The following is a 22,107-nucleotide window of genomic DNA, read 5'->3' as shown; positions in this document are numbered from 1 at the left end:
CCTCTCTCCCCCCCTTCTATAGTGTTTGCCCCTTATATCTGCCCGTTCTTTCCTCTTCCATCATTTATCTCCCTCCTTTGTTTCCCACCCTCCAAATATCTGCTCATTTCTCTTTCCCCTCTTCCATCCAGCATCTGCCCCTTCTCTACAGCGTCTGCCTCCTCTCTCTCCCTTTCCATACAGCGTTTCCACATACTCTTTCCCTCCTCCGTCTCTTCCCCCTGCCATAGTGTGCTTCCTCATCTCCTTCCTGTCTCTCCCCTCTTCCATCCAGGCTTCTGTCTTCCTCCTTCTATACAGCTTATTCACCCCTCTCCATCAAATGTTTCCCTCCTCTCCACATCCATACAACTTCTGTCCCCTTTCTCCCCCTCTCCATCCATTTGACCCAGAACAAACAGTGACGTCGGAGAAGGCGGGCCAGCAGAAGTGGAGACAGGTGGTGTTGGTCCTGACCCCACCAGGTGTGCGGTTGGGCTGAATGGCAGTGTGGCCTCCTGCTAAATGGTGGGTGGCTTAGAGGGAACATTGGCTGTGAGCCTTTTTGATATGAGGCTGTGTGTTCCAGAGGTGGGGGACGAGTTCCACACTGAAAAAGAATTCTTTAATTTGGGAGACAGTATCCTTAACTTTTATCACCAAATGTTCTCTCTCATACATGGTGCCTCAGCTAAATAAACATGCAAGTCTTCCCAGAGACATGATGCTGGTAGCCATGCTGTTCTATAGGTGTTTATGTAGCTTTAATAAGGTAAAAAGCATATTCCTGTACAGGAAATAGCAGCTGGAAACACTGATCTCAACCAGTGATCTAGATCAGTGGTATTCAACCCAGTCCTCGGGGACCACCTGGCCAGTCGGGTTTTCAAAGTCTCTTGTCATCCATATTTATTGTGGATATCCTGAAAACCCAACTGGCCAGGTGGTCCCTGAGAACTGGGTTGAATACCAATGATCTAGATGACTCAGTAATGAAGCATTTGTAATTAGTAAGCCAGAATCCTTAAGGATATTATATCAGTGAATTTGCAGAACACATTGTAGCCAGTAACATTTAAGATCTTTTGACCTTATTTTTTTATTTTGTTGTCTTAGATTTATTTATTTTTTTAATAGCAGCTTCAGAAATTATTGACTTGTGAGAAAAGTTGCATGAGCTCATACTGAGCATATTTTAAAAGTTCAGACATTTGGCATATAGCCTGAATGGAAGCTGGAGTCTCTCGTAAGCTAAGATACAACTTTTGGAGTATTTAGTGATCGACAGTGCAAGGGATTCTCTATGCATTTCCATGGCCATCAAAAGAAATTGTAATTGTAAGATTTCTTTGGGCAGTATCGTCTCAGGAACTCAGAGACAAAGTCCTAATTATTTTGAATAAAACTTTTGATTCAAGTTCAAGTTCAAGTTTATTAGGATTTTATATACCGCCTATCAAGGTTATCTAAGCGGTTTTTACAATCAGGTACTCAAGCATTTTCCCTCTCTGTCCCGGTGGGCTCACAATCTATGTAATGTACCTGGGGCTATGGAGGATTAAGTGACTTGCCCAGGGTCACAAGGAGCAGCGCGGGGTTTGAACCCACAACCCCAGGGTGCTGAGGCTGTAGATCCAACCACTGCACCACACACTCCTTTTGGATAGAAGCGTCCCTCCTTTGGTTTTTCCTGCTTACATTTCCTCAAATGGTGGTAGCCAAAAAGCAGCTTGTAGCTCTTCATTACAATCTGTAATTGGGCAGACATCTGAAAGGCTACAGAACCAGTCTTCAGGATCCCTCAAACTAGTGACTAGGGGCTAGATTCACAAAGCAGGCGTGTTCGGGGCAGCAGGAGATCGGGCTGACAGAGCAGAGAGCAGGGCGGCAGAAAGCAGGACAGCCGGAAAGGGCTTGAGCGACTAGTCCTCAGCAGTCGCTTGGGAGTGATTGGCCAGCCCAGTCGGTGTTGCAGGGTTTTGGTTTGTGAATCGGGTCCCTCCCTACTTTGCATGCCGTTGCCCTCATTTGCATGTGCGGATCGGAGGATGGTCGGCAGAGAGGTAAGTGAATCAAGCCGGGGTTGCTAAGGGTTCGCCCCGATCTCCTGCTGCCCCGAACACCCTTTCCCGCGGGTTAAAACCACTGGCTCCAAAAGTAAAAAAGGGAAAAAACAAAACAAACCCTGCCGGGCCCACAGGTCCCACCTGTGCGCATGCACAGACCACCTACAGAAGGTCTGCGAATACACTGGGATCGCTATGCGATCCAGGGAGGCAGATGGGGGCGTTCTTCCTGAATTCATCGGATCTGCCCAGATCAGGCAGGTTTGTGAATCTAGCCCTGGGTCTGGTGATCTCCAATTCTCCTCCTCAGTGAGATGAACAATGGCTAAGGAAGAGATTATTTCGTTTTTCAGGACTGTCTAGAAAAATCATTTGGGTAAGTTACTCAGGATAGGGCTGTCCATTTGGCTCCTGTGGCTAACAGCAAAGCTAAGATCTCAATTTCTGAAAAGGTGAAAAATCACAACACTTTTAGTTCCTCATATCTTGTGGTTTAGATGCAAGTTTGCGATACTGCATAGCAATGCAGATTTCCCCAAATATGCCCAACAGCCCATTTAGAGTGAGGGAAGTCCTCCAAAGAGAAAGAATGCTGCTTACCTGAACACAGGGACTGAGTGAGAAGTCATGCTGTTTGTCTCATCAATGGTTTTCTGAGGGGGCTCTATACAGTTGTACTTGATACTTCATGCAGTTTCACTCTTCTAAAAGCCCATATTTCTGATCACCTGCTTCTGTACGAGATACTTATGGTACTTTTTTTCTATAACCATCTCAGAGGGAAATGCTGAATACCGAAGGGAATTCAGTGTGGAATGATCCCTAATATTTGGGCCACAAGCTCCATTTGTCTATAGTGCCACTGTAATAAACCAGTTGGCAGATCGAATTCTCTTCCAAGGTATTGGGAGTTCTCATAGACTCTTCTCTCATTTTTAAGGATCAAATAAACTCTCTTGTCAAGAAGTGCTTTTTAGCCTTCGAATGCTGAGGAAGGTTAGAGCTCTTTTTCATCAACAACACTTTTCTGTCCTGGTCCAATCTATCATATTATACCGATTAGATTACTGTAATGCTATTTATCTTGGCATAACAGAGACCTGCCTTCAAAGACTCCAACTGATACAAAATACTGCTGCAAAATAAATCTTTGGAAAAAGTAAATTTGACCATTTCTAAAGCTTCATTGGCTTCCCGCTCCATCTCAGGATTCATTTCAAATGTGCATGTATTACTTTTAAAATTCTATATGGTATCTTCATCCCTCTTGTCCCTCTATTATGGAATGCTTATAGATTCTCCGATGCAAGAGGCTCCCAACAATTCAAACTCTCCCTTCCTTCAATGAAAGGAATCAAGAATTTCAGTCAATCCTTGGTCTTCAAATTATCTCAACTATGGAATGAACTTCCCCTTATATTAAGGGGTCCTGGTCCTTTACAACTTTTTCACAAATCCTTAAAAAAATTTTTAGTTGCTAAACATTTTGGAAATCAGTCACATTCATATTTTCTATTATTTTTCTTTTTAAAGTTTCTGTTAACCAAGTCAAGCTCCATATTGGTTGAAGACCCGGTATACAAAGCTAAGTTTTACTTTTTTTTTAAACTAAATCTCCCCAAAGGGATTTTATTAGCAAAAGCAAGGGAGTCACTTGGATAAAAAAAGCTCTGTTCTCATGGGTATCAGTTGGGCTTGAAGGAACATTGGAATTGAGTTGTCACATGTTTGAACAGTGTTCCCTCTCTCCCACCCCCACATGAAATGGAGAGCTGGAACATCTGTATAGACCAGCGTAGAAACCAGAAAGAGCACTGAACACCTACTCATGCTCAGGGCCTTAAGAGGTAAAGCATCACATTCGGTATCCATATGGAGCCATCACTAACAAGTGTGCCTACATATCCCCTATAACCATGAGATTTTTACAATTTAATAAAAGCTAAGATACAAGTCCTAACTTCTGAACATTGTAGTGAACATTAGTGGCTTAGAAGATGCTAATGATGGAAGTTCTCGCTCCTTTTTTTGTAACAATTACAAAGCAATGAACTTTGTATTAAGTTCCAGAGTGGCCATCTCCCTCCTCAACTCCAGCCCACCTTTGGGCGATATTGCATAATCATTCATATCCTGCCTCACAGATGTACGAAAGACTTAGAAACTAAACTCAAACTCCTGGGAGAACGGTATAGAAAATTGAATAAATAAACTATAGAATAGTTTATACAATACAAGTGCCGTTTGGTCAGATACACTGCTACATAATTTCTAATCTTGGGATCAAGCTTGGTACGAGCTTTCTAGTAATCTTGCGATTCCCACTAGTATAGGGCTGGTTATACCCCACTCCTCAGAAGATTTAAGTGTCTCTGATCTGCATCATACCCTAGGAGATTGTTTCCACAAAAACATATGGATGCAGAACATTCAAGAGTTGCATAATACAGCTTTGGAATACATTTTTTTTAACCCAGTCTGTGACAGTCCAAAAGAATGAAGTGGTAAATTGTGCCATCCCAAGTCCCTGCTAATAAAAATATCCCTAGAAAATGCAACAAAAGTTGTTGAACTGACAGTACCGTCTCAAAGGCTTTTCACAGCTGGTGGTGGCTGAACTCTTACCAAATGCTTTCAATGGTTAAAATTCTAGGCATCAGGTCCCTTACATTCCCTGCTCATCAAGTTCCAATGGCTGCTGACTCATTTCTGCTATTCATTAGAATTCAAAATGTCAAAAACAGGTCACATTTGTTTACAGCCTACCTTCCAGGCCCTTGGATGTTTCCAAGAGCAGAGGAGTAAATCCCAGTCCTGGCCTTTCATTCATAACTCCTCCCCCACCCCCCCATTCATCATCATCACGGCTTAGCTTTCTCAGGAACGGAGAGTTCCCCCATCTCTGCTGCCTCTGAAGCCAGAAGATGCTGGCTGAGACATTCCCGGAGTAGCTGCCGCTGGAGTTTGTCCCCACCCCGCCAACATTATTCACACTCAGATTTACAAATCTTGGAATGCTGCCAGACACACACACTGGTGAATTAAAGGCAGTGCAAACTGTTGCTCCTGCAGAATGCTATTCCAATATCACAGCTTGTCTCTGGGCCACATTACCTTCCAACTGCTATTCCCAGTCCTAGAAATCCTCTTGGCAGCAAAAAAACAAAACAAGGGAGGGTCAATTCCTGGCTATACTGGGTTGGATGGTATTTAAAGGTTTAGTAGGCCCTACCCATTTCATGAAAGCATAACAACAAAAATCACGACCAGAACAACACAATACCGATACACGTCAAGAAAATGCTCAATGGTGACCTCAGGGAAGGTCAGCAACAAAACCAAAGCCATAACTACGATTTGAGCAGTATACTCAAGGACAAGCCATCACCACCACTTAACTCTTGTCCCATGGGAGTTCATTTTCTGTTTTTACAGGGGGTTACTTAATACAAGGCAAGGGCTCCTAACCTTGTCCTCAGATCACATGAAGCCAGACTTATTTCTGGGATATCCACAAGGAATATAAATAAGACAGGATTTGCATACAATGGAAGCGGTTCCTTGGGCTTGTAGATATTTTGAAAAGCTGACTAGCTGGGAGTGTCCCGAGGACTGGTTAAGGACCACCGATATGAAGTAATGAATTACCCCTATAATCACTAAGGGAGAAATTCTATAATTAGTAAATTGGCTCCAGTTATGAGCTTTAACAATTAATTGAGAAATAGGCGCCAGTCTACAAAGATAGGCGCTATCGCATGGTGCCTAGTGTCACCTAACACCAAAGTAGGCTTGTTTAGGGGTGGAGGACTTAGACCCTTTAAAACCATGGCCTATATTACAGGCGCCGCTAAACATGAATCCGTAATGGGTGCCTCAGTGCGATCGACATGTAACAGGCGCCTAATTTTAGGTACCTATCAGAGAATCCGGCCTTAAGTTGTTTTAGTACAACCCCCATCTCACATCCAATATTAAATAATGTTTATATAGTTCATATACGACATATTCAGAGACATGTTGTGCTGCCCTGAAGAGCTTACAAGTTAAGTACTTTACGCACCAGGAGAAGGTGGCTGGATTTTCGGTTGGGACTTCTTGGAGTCAGCAGCGGCAAAGATGTCTGGTGGAGGATCTTCACCCCTTTCGATTTTGCATTCAAAGGCATAAAGACACTGGATATACTGCTTCTTTAGGGAACTGGCAGCACTGCTGGATGTGCCAACATTCAAATTAGTAGCCAACTCTCTCCATTTTTTGTTCTTGTTGACCTGTCCAAATGCCCAAAACAAATGAGGGTGAGAGGGGCAGAACTGCTCATTTTTCAATTAGGCAAAGATATGTTGGATGTGGGAAAAAATTAATAGGAGGTCTGATCAACAACTCTTAAATGTGCAGGATACAAAGTAGCGATATGCTGGCGATGGCTTTACTGGAAAGAAAAAGAGACGGGACCCATAATTTTACAGAAAAACTGCACTTGTGCACGTTAGGAGGGTGGTTAGTTAAATCTGGAGACCTTACTTTGCACACACAGCTTAGTGAAACATGGTAGAAAGCAACTACCCCAATAACTCCTTCGATGCAATAAATGTATACAACACATGTAAGAGACAGCATCATTTAAAGCAGGGGTGTCCAACCTGCGACCCCAGGGCCACATGCGGCCCCATGAAGTATTTTGTGTGGCCCCGGGCGATGCGGTGTTTTCCTCTGCTGCCCCCAAGCATTTACTGTCTTGCTGGCTCCCTCCTCTGTTTTGCTGCAGCATTTGTGCGGCCCCAGAAACATTTTTTCCAGCCAATGCGGCCCAGGGAAGCCAAAAGGTTGGACACCCCTGATTTAAAGCAAGCACTAGAAGAGCTTACAATTTTAAAGAAAATGTACTACAGTGTGTCAAAAATTCAACTAGCGGTGGCCCAGCTTAAGTCATATAGGTGAAGCTGGAAGTCTTAAATAATGCAGGCATGACATTCTCACAGGGAATGGGTTTGTTCTGTGTAAACCATGACAGGAATACACCTTACTAAGACTCTCAAATCTGATGCTATTTGCATTGTACAAGAAAATTTATTTCTAAAGATCACAAGATGTAAATATGCAGAGGCAACATAAGGTGTTCTTGAAATTACATTTTAACCAGGCCAGTGGCACCCAATATGATTGGGATATGTGGGACGCGCTCCCGAGGGAGGTGGTGGTGAAGAAAACGGTGACAGAGTTCAAAAACAAGCGCGAGATGAACACAGAGGATCTCTAATCAGAAAATAATGGGTATACATTGAAGGCACTAAGGCCACTACTGGGCAGGCTTGCACGGCCTGTGTCCTGTATATGGACATTCAGTTGAGGACAGGCTAGGGAGGGCTTCGATGGAGACTCCAGTAGATGGAACCTAAGCACACTACCGGGCAGGGCTCTGGGTTTCTGGCCCAGAAATATCTAAGAAAAAGGACCATTTAAACTAAATAATCAATTAATGGAACATGTATGGTTGGGCAGACTGGATGGACCATTCAGGTATTTTATCTGCAGTCATTTACTATGTTACTATGGGATGATTTCTAGTTTCCTTGGTCTCAGAGTGCACTTATGCACTTGACCTTCTCCCTCACCTGTGTCAATCCTCCAATTTCCTTCACAGAGACATAGAGCCTGTACAGATCTAGAGGCTTTCTCCCCACAGCTGGGAGATTGGTCATGCCCATGGCTTTCTCTTCAGTGAAGGACAGATAACGGTCCACCCACATCTTCCTCTCAGGCTCCACCCCTAGTTCATACAGCTTGGTAATTTTCTCATTGGTGGTGGTAGAAGAACTAGCTTTCTGCAAAAAAGAGAGAGGTACATTATGGCTTGGCCCAGTCAGATACTGTAGTAATAATAATAACTTTATTCTTCTATACCACCAACATCTGACGACTTCTTGGCGGTTTACATCGAAGAGAGCTGGACAATCAGCAAAGTACAAAATACAAATAGCAAAAGTACAATATATTTCTTAAGGATAATCAGAGTAGAATTATTGCAATTAAAAAATTATTACATTTTGTAATTTCTATTTAGGAAATAAACCTATCAAATAGTACAGTTAATTTCTTTCCGAAAAGCGCCATAGGCCAACCTGGCTCCACTAATGTAATTACCAAACCAGGACTGCTGTTTACTTGCTTGAAACATATAAGTCCTATCCAAAAATGACCGATATCTACAACCACTAATTTTTGGATAGGCAAATAAATTACAATTTATAGTTCTCCTCATGGGGTTTAAATTCAACTATGAATTGTTGTAATATTAATATTAAAGGTAGCTAAAAACCCACAGAATCTTGAAAAACACAAAAGAAAGATGGATGAGACAGGTTCCTATTGGGTCATGGACTGGAATTTTACGGAAAATAGAAGGGTCGACATGCACACATACATAAAACAAAGGAGAAAAGGCCCTGGGCTTCAAAAGAAGAAACTTTTTCTGTCAAGGTTTCTTAGCCAACTAAGTAACTTTCCACACTGTTTGTATAGTATGTAGAAATGGTTCCTTTCTCCACCCCCTCATGAGCTACATATGAGCCTTAATTTCAGAAGAACCAAAATATGAAGTTATACTCTTAGACTCAATGCATCATGAATATTCTTTGCAGACAGCCAATGCCTTATATGGTACATATCATTGCAGTGAGCACCTTCGTAATGAGTAATCTGGATGCAGCTTGTTACCTTAGATTTGGATTCCGATTTTGGTGTGCCATCAGCCTTATTGTTCATTTTTGGTGCCTGTGTAAGCTTGACATCAAGGCCCATCAGTTCAGGACTGGCTGTCATTCCTACAGAATGGAAGAGAATCCAGAAACCTTTAGATATGGTCCCAGGATGAGAAAGCTGGTCCATTTTGTAGTTCTGAGTAAGTTAGAACAGCAGCTTACCTGCTGTATTGTTGGCCATGTTACCCGCCATGGAATATGGGCCACCCTGTGGATTCATCATCCCTGCCATAGTGTTAATTCCTTGTCCATAAGGTGGTCCAGTCCCCATCATTCCCCCTTGGTTTATGTTCGGGTAGCCAGGCGATCTATATAGGAACACACATGAAAATTACAAAAAAGTCTACAGTCGATATTGCGAGACAACAAATATAAACTGGACAGATTAGAGCTTAAATGACCTACTTCAGTTTCTGCAAGAAACTCGCTCATCAGCTATATTAGTTGAAATTTTCTTCCCAATGCCTGTATACATTTTAGTTACAAAAAACAAAAAAGCAGCCTCACTTGCAGGTCTTCTGCCTCTTCTGCCCATATTCTCCTGTAATGGAAATTCCAAACACATGCAACCATAATCGTGTCACAGAAGACTCGTTTTTACCTGTTTTGGATAGAGTTGGCTGCAGCGTGCATTGCAGCAGCCGCTTCTTGTGCTTTCCGGTTCATCCCCCCAGGAGGGGGACACATTCCAGAGCCCACTTGTGGAGGCATATTTCCCAGATTGGGTCCATATGGTCTATTCCCCATCGCTGCATGGCTCATCCTCCCAGGTGGTAAACCACTGTACTGGGGCACACCAGTCTGTCCGTGCATCTGGCTACTAGCTCCCATGGGGTTCATGCCACCCCCCATTCCTGGACTTGAGTAGTTGGCATTGGGCATGGCATTGTAGTTTGGCTGCCTGGAATAACCTCCTAGCAGAAAAATTCAGATACATAGTTTTAAACAATTTCAAATCAAGATGTAAATAAAACCAGCCCCCAGGAATCAGATCAATAATAAAAAAAAAAGTGCTAACCGCCACTGGACACCCATTTTTACCACAAAGAAGAGCACCCACATTACAACCTGATGGTATTCAATGCCCCTTGTCCACAATTCTACCAGATCACATTATTGTTTGAGAGGGGTGGTTTGTAAGTTTGACAAACAAGGCTCACGGTGGTGCAAAAAGCAAAACAGAACATATACAAATTGGCAAAACAAAAATCAGTATTACGATGAAACATAATAGCAATAAAAAGAAAACCCCTAGTTCTTTGCTTAGTGTTATATTACTTAGATTTGTGCCATTTCCATTTTTAACATTGCTGTATGACTTTTAATTTATTATTGTGAACTGCCTTGAACTGATGGTTTGGCGGTATATAAAAATAAATTATTATTATTAATTTAGAATAAACTTTACAATGGTTTTCAGGTGACCAAAGGGCAATCTTTGCCGACGCTTCCTACCATACATAAGCTTCGCATATTTAACCCACCACCTCCACCCATTAAATTCCCTTTTCCTTGACAAAAATCTACTCTACAAATATCTGATACCCATGCAAACATTTCCAATTCTACAAAAAAAAGCAGATATTTTCCTGTACCACTAAATTGTCTTTAAAACCTGTTCTCACCTAAGATCCAAATAAATCTCACCTTGTGGTCCATATTGACCACTCTGGGGTCCATAGCTTCCCATGGAGTTCTGCTGATATGGACTCATCCCAGCATGCATCTGACCTCCAGAGGACTGCCTTGGCGATAAGGCAGAGCTTGGCTGAGGAGATCCATACTGGGGCATCTGAGGATTCCTCTGTATGTATCCTAAGGGAAAAATCAAAACCATGCTAAAACAAAATCCAAGGAAAGGCATATAGTAGAGGATGGAGGCAGAAAGATTTTAACATTTTTTGAAGCTAGGCTACCTAAAAATCAACAGGTAGCTTAGAAAATTAAGGACCGAGATCATGTGATGCTGTGAGCTGGGAAGCAGCACCTCGCGCCAGCTCCAGAGCCCTGTTCCTCATTTAGCCATAAAAAGAGAATCGTTGTGTGTACTTTGCCTGCCTTTTTCAGCACACTTATTTGCTGTTACATGGACAAATATTTGGCGAAATCACAACCAGCTATGACCAAAAAAACTACTAAAAAAGAGTGAGAGAAGAGTAAGCCTGGAGAGGACAAAATGGCGGATGCGCCACATGCAGCTAGCCCGGTGTTTACTCCCGAGACGCGAGTAGAACTTCAACATGCAACATTGCAAGCTCTGGGTCCTCATATGGAGCAAATCTCCTCACAACTTACCAAATTGGAATCGCTCCTGGAGGACAACTCTACTCGAGTAACTGAATTAGGGAAAATTAAGGTCCAAATGGCAAATAAGTAGTACAATAAGCTGCGTTATGGACTCACCTCGGTCTTGACTCAGACTAGATGGATTCAAGGAAGGGTGAACGATGGTGTCCGATTGACCGCTCGGTGGTCGAGGTGGCATCTGGCTGACTGTACCATGGAAAAACAAAAACAAAACTATTTACCACTCCACCCTATCGCATTGAACATCTGTGCTGCTAGCCTCTGGATAAAATTTCAAATATAAAAGGGGCTAAAATGTTATATTACAGTGTTACACAAGCAGTGGGGTCCTGTTAGAACAGTGGTTCTCAAACCTGTGCTTCTGGCCATCTTCCTGTCAGGTTTTCAAGATATCCCTAATGAAAATGCATACTAACACTACAAAGCAGGGTACAATTAACCAAACTACCTATCTCAAAAAGTATTTAATACATATAATACAACTAGAAAGGTTTTTATTTAAATATACTATATTTTTATTAAATAACACAAATCTTAACACTATATTATACATTAAACATAAATGAATCCATATTGCACTTCCAGTTACTAAAGAAAACCTGGAGCTTGTACTCAGTCCATTCGCAAGGCTTTTCTGATGAAAATAAAGCTGGTCCACATCGTAGTCTGCGTGTATTATTTCTTTCTCCAGTATTCTCCAATGTTACAACAAGCATAGATTGATTCTTAGACAAAACTGTTATGCCTTCTCACTGAATATGCATGAGATTCTTCCATGCCTGTTACCTCCATTGTATGCAAATCTCTCCCATGCATATTCATTAGGGGTATCCTGAAAACCTGACTGACTGTCTGGTAGCATTCCCACGACAGATTTGAGAATTGCTGCGATTAGAAAATGTATATATTGTGTATGAGAAATAAAAGCCAAATATCTGCAGTAAATAATAAGCTTACAGGAGTAGGGATACAACAAATAACATTGAATTGGAAAAATTGTTCTAGACTAAATTACAGCTTCTGGTGGAACTCAGTGTGTCATCTGTACAAAACGTTTACTTGCAATACAAAATGGTCATTTTAACAGATTTAAAGATGTGTGGAGGCCAATAATAAATTATCATAATGATTAATGTTAATTTATTATTCTTTTTCCTTATATGATAATTGACAGAATGGGGGGGATGGGGGAGTTATGATAATTTAATATATATGTGCATAATTTAATTGATTAATATACACAGGAATTATATTATTCATGTATAGATATGAGATGGGGGTGGAATATAAATCTTTTAGGTATATATTGTTATGGAATTATCAAGTGATAATGTAATATGTTGTGTTCATATTTTAATGTACACTTGATGTATATGTTAAAATGAATAAAGATTTTGAAAAAAAAAAAAAAGAAAATGTATACATCCTATACCATATCAGTGCTTCTCAACTCAGTCCAAAGGGCACTACCAGCTAGTCAGTATTTCAGGATATCCCTAATGGATATGCATGACAGATTTGTATATTGAAAAAAGGTGCTGCTTGCAAATCTCATTCATAGTCATTGCAAACATCCGGAAAACCTGACTGGATGAACGGGCCCCATCATATTTAGACATTCTGAAATAACACACGGATATTCTTGATGCTTAAACAGCAACGTCAAAGGTTGCAGTGCAGCGTTTTCTACTTACCTGGCACTGTGGCCGGTGAAAGGGGTCCAGAACGAGATGGGGCAACACTGGCGGGAGAGCCCACAGGAGATGGCGAGGGCCCACGGATTCCTGGCAAGTGGGGAGAGGTGTGAGGAGAGAACGGAGACTGGGCTGGATTACTTTCTCCTTGGCTGCTGGAAATTCCCGAAGTGCTCACTCCAGGACTTAGCGCTCCTTCCGTACCCATGGGCAAATCGTCAATTGAACCCGACAGGTCCTGCAAAAGACGGTGAAAGATGACAATGCAAATTAAACTTTCTAAGCTGCAACTAACAAAAATTGTGGAACTGTCCCCTAAAATAAGCAGAAACACAGCTTATCCTAAACTGAGTGGCGTGTCCGTCTATCCCTAATGCAGCAGACTTCTAAAATAACCAGCTTGCCTGTTTCTTTCTTCAGTTTGGACTTAGGGTCCCGCGTTTTATACTTAAAAAAAAAACACCCCCAGATAAAAGTATGTACCTTTTATGGTTTTTAGAACTACCATCCTGTTATCTACTTTGATCCTTATTTCACATTCCTACTGAAATTTTCCATGATAAGTTTATATCAGAAGCTTGTGTAGTTAAGTAAAACTGGAATGGTGTTGAGCAAATGGCAGCAGCTGTTTGGAAGTAGGGGGGGGTGGATATGAACTGGAACAATTAGTTCAAGTACCTCAAAAATGTATATGATGTAAGTGATGGTTTAAAATCAAGCTAATGTGGCATGACATCAAATTTGACATTACCTTATTTATTTTTTAAGCATTTTTATACCACTTATAGTCTAAGTGGTTTACATTCAAGTACTCAAGCATTTTTCACTCTTTCTTGGCAGGCTCACACTCTATCTGGGGCAATAGGGCATTAAGTGACTTGCCCAGGGTCACAAAGAGCAGTGTGGGATTCTGTGGCTCTAACCACTGCACCACACACTCCGACATGTCTTGTTCACCTTCTAGGAAATACTGTAGTCCTCCTGCTTTGAAGGCCCTGTGCTTTGTTGATAAAGCTTCTTTGGGGGCTCTCTACATGGATATTAACAAGTAAACGTTTGGATTTTTATTGCAGTGGGTTTTCCAGACTTTCTAATTATCTTGACACCAAAAGAAAAATGGACCAACCAAATGGAACATGTAAAGCCTAATCCAGCCAATTCATGCAACTTCTGTGGAACAGCCCATCTTCCAATGCCAGAGACAGACAGACATATCAAACATTTAGAAGATCTTTGAAAACTTATTTATATGATAAATTTCTTTAAACTATTTCAGGCATGTGTTCATTTATGTATCTTCGCTGCGTTTGCCAGTTCTTCTTGATGTAAACTACTCTGAACTGTAAGGTATTGCGGGATATAAATAAAATTTTATTATTAAGACGCACAGACTATTCTTTTATAGTCATCAGATGCTTTACCCCACAACTTCCCAAACATGTCCTGGGGATCCCAAAGCCAGCTGTATGTCTAAGATATTCATAAGACTCTGAAGACTTGATACATGCAAATTTATTCCACACATATTGATGGAGGACATCCTGAAACCCCACCTGCCCATGGCGCCCCTAGGACAGATCTGGAAAGCCCCTCTTAAGCTAGATCTTCTTGACCTTGACCTCTCTTGCCCACTGGAGGTTAAAAACCCTAAGATCCAGCACAACATGCAGACAAATCTAGTTTTTATAAAGCAGTCTCTTCCTCCCTCCTCTGTTTCTGCTTGTAGCATCTCAGTCTAAGCCTGATGAAAACTGGGCAATTTAACCACAGCAGCCTTGTTTGCCAGCTACAGTCTGAGTAAGCAGTGCCAGATTAGGAGAAATTCCCCACGTGTTCTCAATGTGCTTTGATGTATTTTATTGCTTATCTGTCATGCAGATCAGAAAAACTGGAAGGCTTCCAAGTCTTTTCCACAGGAGTTCACACACCAGGCTAGCTTCATCTTTATAGCCTCCATTTCTTGAATTGAAATGCTGCCTGGCAGTATTCTGGGATGTGACCTGATAGTAGAATCCCACAGGGGCTTAAAAGACAGTGACGGGGACTGACTGCCCCATGTGAACTAATGCCAAGTTGGATCTGCCAGGATTGCAGACAAACTGCAAGTCAACAGTTAACACCTTCAATTCACACCACAACAAAACCCATGACTGAAAAATCACACATTCTACTATGAAAGGGAAAGGGGGGGGGGGAGGAGAGAGAGACTGGGGGAAGGAGGATGAAGGCAAGGCAGAAGCACCATTCTAAAATCAGAGGCCTAGAAAGTTAATGCAACAGTAAAAGACATCTGGAAAGGCTACATCAGAAAGAACATCCATTTTGAGTATTCTAGATTATTGTAATATTATATATTTAGGGGTTTTACAAAAAAAATACTCAAAAAACAGACCGATTCAGAACACTGCGGTTCGGCTCATTTTTGGACTAAAAAAATGGGAGCACATCACCCCTTTTTATCAAAAACTTCATTGGTTGCCAGTAGAGTCCAGAGTCTTGTTCAAGTTTTCCTGCATCTGTTACAAAGCAGTTTTGGGGATGTTACCAGATTATCTTGCTTCTCAGTATTACCCTTCTCTAAAATCATGTCACTATAAGAAGTTTTTTTGATAGAATGTTACCATTTCAGGCTGCTAAATTTAACACATGGCTGGGAAAACCTATACTAGAGGCTACTTCTTATTCTGACTTTAGAAAATCGCTAAGGTTGGGCAGACTGGATGGACCATTTGGGTCTTTATCTGCCGTCATCTACTATGTTAAAGACACGCCTGTTTGACATGTTTACATCTTAGTTGTGGCACTGTTTTTCTCTTGCTTTTCAACTTTTAATTGATGCTTTTTCTGACTGTTTTAATGTACTTAATATATATTTATTGTATGTATTTTTTACTCTGTTGTGAACCGCTTTGAACTTTTGGTATAGTAAATTATTATTATTCTTCTGGACATTCTCCAGCAAAAATGTATTTGATGCAAGTCCTCCTTTTCTGAAGTCTATTAAACAGTTCACAATTCCATGCACCAACTGGTCCTAGCCCCACCCAGGCAACATAGGAGATCATCCAACTATTCCTCTAACTCCCAATGAGTGAGCAGAAGGCTTGTGCACCACCACTTCAAAACCAGTGTTACTTTACCTACTCTTAAACTGATGCTGCCAAATCCTTAGCTATAATGGATTCTGCTTCCTAGTGGAACTAAAGACCTGCCTGCAATTAGAGCACATCAGTAAAGACAACTAGAAATCTCAATCTGTTAGTTTGAAGTACTGTGTTAGAGCAATGAAAATAAGCAGGAATTTAAGCCCTGGATTTAAAATTAAAAAAAAATTATTTCCCCGTACATACATTTTATACAGTTAAAAACCTACTCCATATCTCTTCACTTATGATCAAATGTGGTCACCTCTTCACTGCAGGAATAGAGAATATCCTGTTGACATCAAGTTTTAACATATTAAAGATCCAGACTCCTTGCAGTTGATCAAACAATCTGGACACTTAACCCGCTACTTTCAAGACAAACAGGGCATTCCAAAAAAATGGCAGAACTTCACGGTATTGCGGTATATAAGCTGTTATTATTATTATTATCTCAGTCTCCATTTGCAGACTATGAGCAGTGGCCATTTTTGCATAAAGTCTGTAGGTAGGAGAGTGAATACTCACACTTTAAAGACAACTCCACCAACCATATTCTCAGTGGCTTACACAGAAAGGCCGTCAAAATGCAAGCTACCTACCTCTGAGCAATACATTCAAAAACACTTATGCCAACAAGTTTTATAACAGAATGCAATAAAGTGGTTTGGCTTAAAACTCGAGTTTTCTGTCATTCCTCTGTCTACCTGTCCATACCTCCAATCTCCCTCCACATCAAAGCTCCATTCTTCTTTTACTTTGCCTCCTGTAGTTCTTGCCTTTTACCCTTGTTCTTGTTTGTCTGTGTTTTTAATAGTTTCTATAGTTAGAGTTTGGTGACATAGTGTCACTTCAAACTTTTATTTTATTTAAAGTTTGTCCTTTGTTTTTACAAATTTGTACACCGCCTAGAAGACTGATCGGGTAGTATAAGAAATTTTAAATAAACTTGAAACTTGAACCACTAAGAAGGACTAAATCAGTTTTCCAGAACACTGAACAAACCATCTCATCACTTGGTCCATCAAAATGGACACCCTCCGCAAGGATGGGAACAGAGTCACCCAAATAGGAAAAAGCTTCGCTATGAAGAGCGGGAAAAGTTGGGGATTCCTCTCGGCAACTTGTTTCTCTGTTTTAGCATCTGCAGAAGATGGACTAGTATAAGCCCAGAAAAAGCCCTAAAGAGCATTTGAGATTTTGTATGCAAGTATGTAACTTGCTTTATGGTTATAGTCACGTTTGTTGTTGATGCAACATGTATGCTATAGGTTACTTTATATTTTGTATGCAAGTGTGTAACTTGCCCTGGATAAGGGCGGGGGATAAACAAACAAACAATTTAACCAAATCAGCCTTGCTGGGTCCCTTTAGAAGTTGGCTGGCTCCAGCTGCAACGCCAGCACTGAGGGACTCTTTAGCAACAGAAGACAGATTTGCACTTTCATTGCCAAAATGTAAACCTTTTATTCAAATTAATTACAGCTCTATTTCTAGGGGTCTGTAGAAGATTGGTACATTCCGGCTGAGTGTGGAGGCTATGTTTATGGTCTTGGTACCGGAAAACCTGCAGAAAGGTTTGTGCTGCTAGAGCAGCTGCCGCCATTGATTTTTCACAGGGTCAATATTCTGCTCCTACAGAGCTGCTCGTCAAGAGCTTTAATCACATCTGCTGCTAGGAGGGGGCTCTCCAAAGGCAATGCCATCTTTTTACAAGAGACACTCCCACTAACTTCCCACCTACCTTAAGATCAGGCAAAGCCTACACTGCTTTGGGAGGCATTTGCCTGTCCAGCTCTGCACAGAGATGCCTTGGAAACCAATTTTCCATACATGCAAACACCCCAAAGGAGAGTTAGCAGTCAATTTGAGAGAAACAAGCCCCAAACCCTATTTGGAGACATTGCCCCATGAGAGAACCATCTTACTACCACTCTCTTATTATTCATTCATTCAGTTTGCTCAGAACCGTTTACATTAATTTATTCAGGTCCTCAAGCATTTTTCCCCCTGTCTCACAATCTATCTAATGTGCCTGGGGCAATGGGGGGGATTAAGTGGCTTGCCCAGGGTCACAAGGAGCAGCGTAGGTTTGAACCCACAACCTCAGGGTGCTGAGGCTGTAGCTTTAACCACTGTGCCACTCTCCCCTAAGCATGACAGCCCACCACATCATAATCACAAATCTCATAATTTTCTGTAACCCTTCATACATCAGTGTAATAATTAAAAAAAAAAAAAATAATAATCAGCTGATGATGCTGACACAATGAAATCACAGAAATACCCTTTTTCCTGGTTGGGGGGGGAATAAGTGTTTAAGGTCTTACACGGTAATTCCTACTTGGCCATTTCTGCCTCTACGATTGGTACTGTGATTTAGTATTTAAATCCGTGCTTGCACCAATGTGACATACTTAAAATAAAACATAGCATATACTGTTAAAAAAATAAACCTCAAGAGATGTTTTAAAAAAAAACAAAACACAAAACCCAGGAGTTTTTGTTATTAACACCAAGATTACAAGAAATAAAAAACCTCTTTGGGACAGAAAATAGACCAATTGAGATCAGTTAAAAGCTGGCAAAAGTTCAAAACAAGTTAGTAGTTTGTATTTGGGTTATCACAGGTCCTGTTTGCAAAACATTTATGTTTGCATTAAAGCTTGTTATGTTGTTAAAAACAAAAAAAAAATCCACACACCGTGCTGTGGCAGCAGCTATATGACAGTGAGGGTTAGACTAGGGTGGTTCAATTGTATCCATTTTACAGCAACCCCCCCACCCCCCCCCCAATTATACCAGGTACTACAAGTATGATACGACTCTCTCATGCATCCCTAGTTCATCATTCAACTGAAGGTGGGGTTATCCCTCACCTCTCAAATCTGAACAGATTCCCCCTCCCCGAGGAACCCCCCCCCACCAAATATAAAAGGACCAGGAAAATCATTGCTACAGCAACATACTCCACATGTCAACACTTGTAGATTACTAGCCCCAGAGGTCAGAGGTCACCAGAACAGTCAGTCAATTACTACCAAATTCATTCTAGTACAACTCTCAAAAGCCAGTTACAAAATATAAAAGTTAAAAAAAACCCCACCTACAGCTTGTTTCTACAAATCCAACTGACCAACAGCAATCAATATCTATGCCAAATTGCAGGAAATTTGGCTGCTTCCTAAACTCATTTCTTTATAGCACGTGATCCAGATTTCCAAAATCTGAAGTGTATTTTTTTAACCTGCTTTAGGCATGGTAAAAAAAAAAAAAATAACCATCATCACGAGCAGATAAACACATTCACGTCACATCCACGAGAAGAGGAACACAGAGGAAAAAAGAAAGTGTCATCAGGATATCAGAGCAGTCCCACATACACAAAGCATTACAAATGGGCTCCACTTCCCACAGCAGCTGATTAATCTGAAGTAGGTTTGAAGGGAAAGGATGCTGCAGAGTTAGAAAGAATCCCTGTAGAGACCCATAGCTGCTATAAATCAAGCTGGATCTGGAAAGGGCACTGAGGCAAGAACAGGTAAACTACAGACCGATAGGGAACTTTTCAAATGGAAAAAAAAAAAAAAAAAAAAGGCCAAGCCTACTATAACCAGCTCCACAAGATCTACAGCACACACTGAGGCAGTCATTTTCAGATTACAAAAAGTCTCCTCCCTCCTAGCTGAAAGCAACCCGTGACAGATCTGTCTGGGATCAGAGAAATGTTCCAGGACACCAATGACTAGGTACTCGGAGAGGGTGACATTAGGAGCTGACCAGCTGAACATTTGACCGGTTTTGCAGGGAAATTACACTGCAAGAGAACAGAATTCATCTGGTGAAAAGCAGCCAGGCCCCTGAAGCTGCTTTATACATACAGGCAGGAAGCAGACCTGAGCCACCAGCGACTAGAATAGAAACAGGAAACGGGCCCGGGAACCAGCATAACAACAATCTGCTGCAAACAGGCTCCAGCACGAAGTGCAGGCAAAGCAAACTGCCTGCACAGCTCCCAGCAGCCTGATTTATACGGCGCAAGCTGATTGGCTGTCCTTGGCAGAAAGCTACACTGAGTGCACAAGGTTCAATGCAGCTCAGAGCTGCCATAGCTGATATGGGGGCGGGGAATTTCCTTCTAAATACCAGGTTAGACTTTCAGCTCTGAACGAAGAGGAAGGGGAGGGGGGGGGGGGAGAATATATGTACTGGTAACAATGTAGAAATGCTGCAGGAGCTCGGAGAAGCCACTAGAAACGGGCATATTTGTAAGGAGGTTACACAACTATGTCTCGGTACAAGCAGAAAGGTTATGGAAGAGAAGCCTAACACAACCTAGAAGAATTTGCTGCTCTAGAGCGAAGCATGTGACCTGCCACGTGACCGAGCAGAAAAATTCTAACAGCAAGCGAGCGATCAGCGAACATGTGGGGGAGGGGGAGCTGGTCAAACAGGCATCTCGCAACTGCTTTGAACCTGGATTCCTGTTCCCTCTTTCTAAAAGCACTAAACTTGAGGAAGGTACACATTGAAAATTCAGTTCCCCATGAAACTTAAATAGGTTTTCCTATAATAGATCCAGGCATGTAGATATATTATTTAATTTCTCTCACTTTCAGGCCGATATCACCAGTTTCAAATGCCCCCCCCCCCCCAACATTCAACCAGCAGGATCAACAACAAAGGCACTGCTAAATACTTCAACTATTTGGGGGTTGGTCTAGATCTCATTCCCTCAGGAGATTTTAATAGTTTTAGCTCAAATCACATCACCACTTCCACCTTTCCTCTGGCTACCAGGTGATTTCAAGATGCAGACGGGAAAGTTGTGCCGTCTTTATCCCAAGGGATTTCAAGGTGGAGAAAGAGAGCCCCACACGACAGCCTTATCAGGCTAGTTCAGTAGCAGAGGTGCAGTCGAGGCAGCCCAGGGAGAACCCCTGCCCACAAAGACGATGGCTTTCTTGGTTGAGGGAAAAGGTCCTATAGCACCAGTAAGTGAATGAATGACAATTTCAGTGCATTGCCCCGATAGAAAAAAATCTTATCTACCCTCACAATATATCTAAAGGCAAACGTTGTTAGAAAAAATATTTAGGAACCAATTAAAAGTCAAAGGCTGGTGTCCTGTTTAAAAGAGATTGTGTGCTGGAAATAAGACAAAAAACAGATTAAAAAAAACACAAAACCTCCAGTGCTCCACATAAACAGAGAGAGAGAGATCCATGTCAGAGACTGAACTGAGCCCCAGAATATTTTGCAATGATGAGTTAATATGTTTCCAATCTTTGGTATCTTTTTTTTCTTATCTTCTCTCATTTCTGATCAGGTGGGGGGGGGGGGGGTTGTTTGTTTTTTACATTCTGATGTCCTTTTCCATTTTGGTTCTCTTTTCCCTCAGCAGTCATTTTAAGTACTTCATCTTCTGATTTTCTCCCTTTCCTTTATCTACTGCCTATATTCTCTGTATCTTCTCTTTTCCTCCCAATTTCATCTCCTCTCTCCTTCTCCCCTCTCCATTCCCCCCCCTCATACTCTGTTCCATCTTGCTCTTGAGTCTCCACCCAGCTTAATAAGAGCAACTGCATTTAAATCCCAGTTGTGTGAGGACAATCTTACTGCTTAAGGCTAGAGGGCCTATAGTGGTCTGTAAAACTCATAGGAGTCCCTCCATGCACAGCAGAGCAAGCCAACATGAGATTATGTACAGCTTCTGCCAAACAGTTTATGGGGGAGGCAACATAAACTGGGGATCAAGAAACTAAGCTGAGACATATCAAAACCCATCGACAGGATGAGGACACAGAGAGAGGGAAGTTCTGTGTTGTGCATCTTGCTGGCATGGTATTAGGCAGTTGTCACGACTCGATTTCCGTGAGAGACGCTATTCTCACATTACCCCTCTCCTCAAGTTACTTCATTGGCTCCCCATCCATTTCCAAATACAGTTTAAACTCCTCTTGCTAACTTATAAGTGCATTCACTCTGAAGCCCCCTGATATCTCTTCTCACATATCTCCCCCTATGCCTCCCGCCCCATGGTCTCCGCTCATCGGGCAGGCCCCTCTTATCTGTACCCTTCTTTTCCACTGCCAACTCCAGTTCTTGCGGCACCGTATGCCTGGAACAGGCTACCTGAATCAATACGTCATGCGCC

At 41.8% G+C, this 22,107-nt stretch overlaps 1 protein-coding gene across 1 annotated transcript in view; it reads right to left on the bottom strand.

Moving 5' to 3' along the window:
- ARID1A (AT-rich interaction domain 1A) overlaps positions 1 to 22,107 on the bottom strand; it is a 126,009-nt gene that overhangs the window by 40,829 nt on the left and 63,073 nt on the right. The window contains exons 5-12 of the mRNA XM_033954811.1: positions 12,808 to 13,045; positions 11,210 to 11,299; positions 10,454 to 10,621; positions 9,408 to 9,720; positions 8,969 to 9,114; positions 8,763 to 8,869; positions 7,661 to 7,870; positions 6,109 to 6,316 (exon numbers count right to left, since the gene is read on the bottom strand). Of these exons, the coding sequence (XP_033810702.1) occupies positions 6,109 to 6,316; positions 7,661 to 7,870; positions 8,763 to 8,869; positions 8,969 to 9,114; positions 9,408 to 9,720; positions 10,454 to 10,621; positions 11,210 to 11,299; positions 12,808 to 13,045 (1,480 nt within the window). The remainder of the gene's footprint in view (positions 1 to 6,108; positions 6,317 to 7,660; positions 7,871 to 8,762; positions 8,870 to 8,968; positions 9,115 to 9,407; positions 9,721 to 10,453; positions 10,622 to 11,209; positions 11,300 to 12,807; positions 13,046 to 22,107) is intronic.

The sequence above is a fragment of the Geotrypetes seraphini genome, chromosome 8 (genome assembly GCF_902459505.1).
Source record: "Geotrypetes seraphini chromosome 8, aGeoSer1.1, whole genome shotgun sequence".
In the NCBI taxonomy this organism is placed as follows: Eukaryota; Metazoa; Chordata; class Amphibia; order Gymnophiona; family Dermophiidae; genus Geotrypetes; species Geotrypetes seraphini.
The sequence above is the reverse complement of the archived record's forward strand: the minus strand, read 5'-3'. Positions and strand labels throughout refer to the sequence as shown.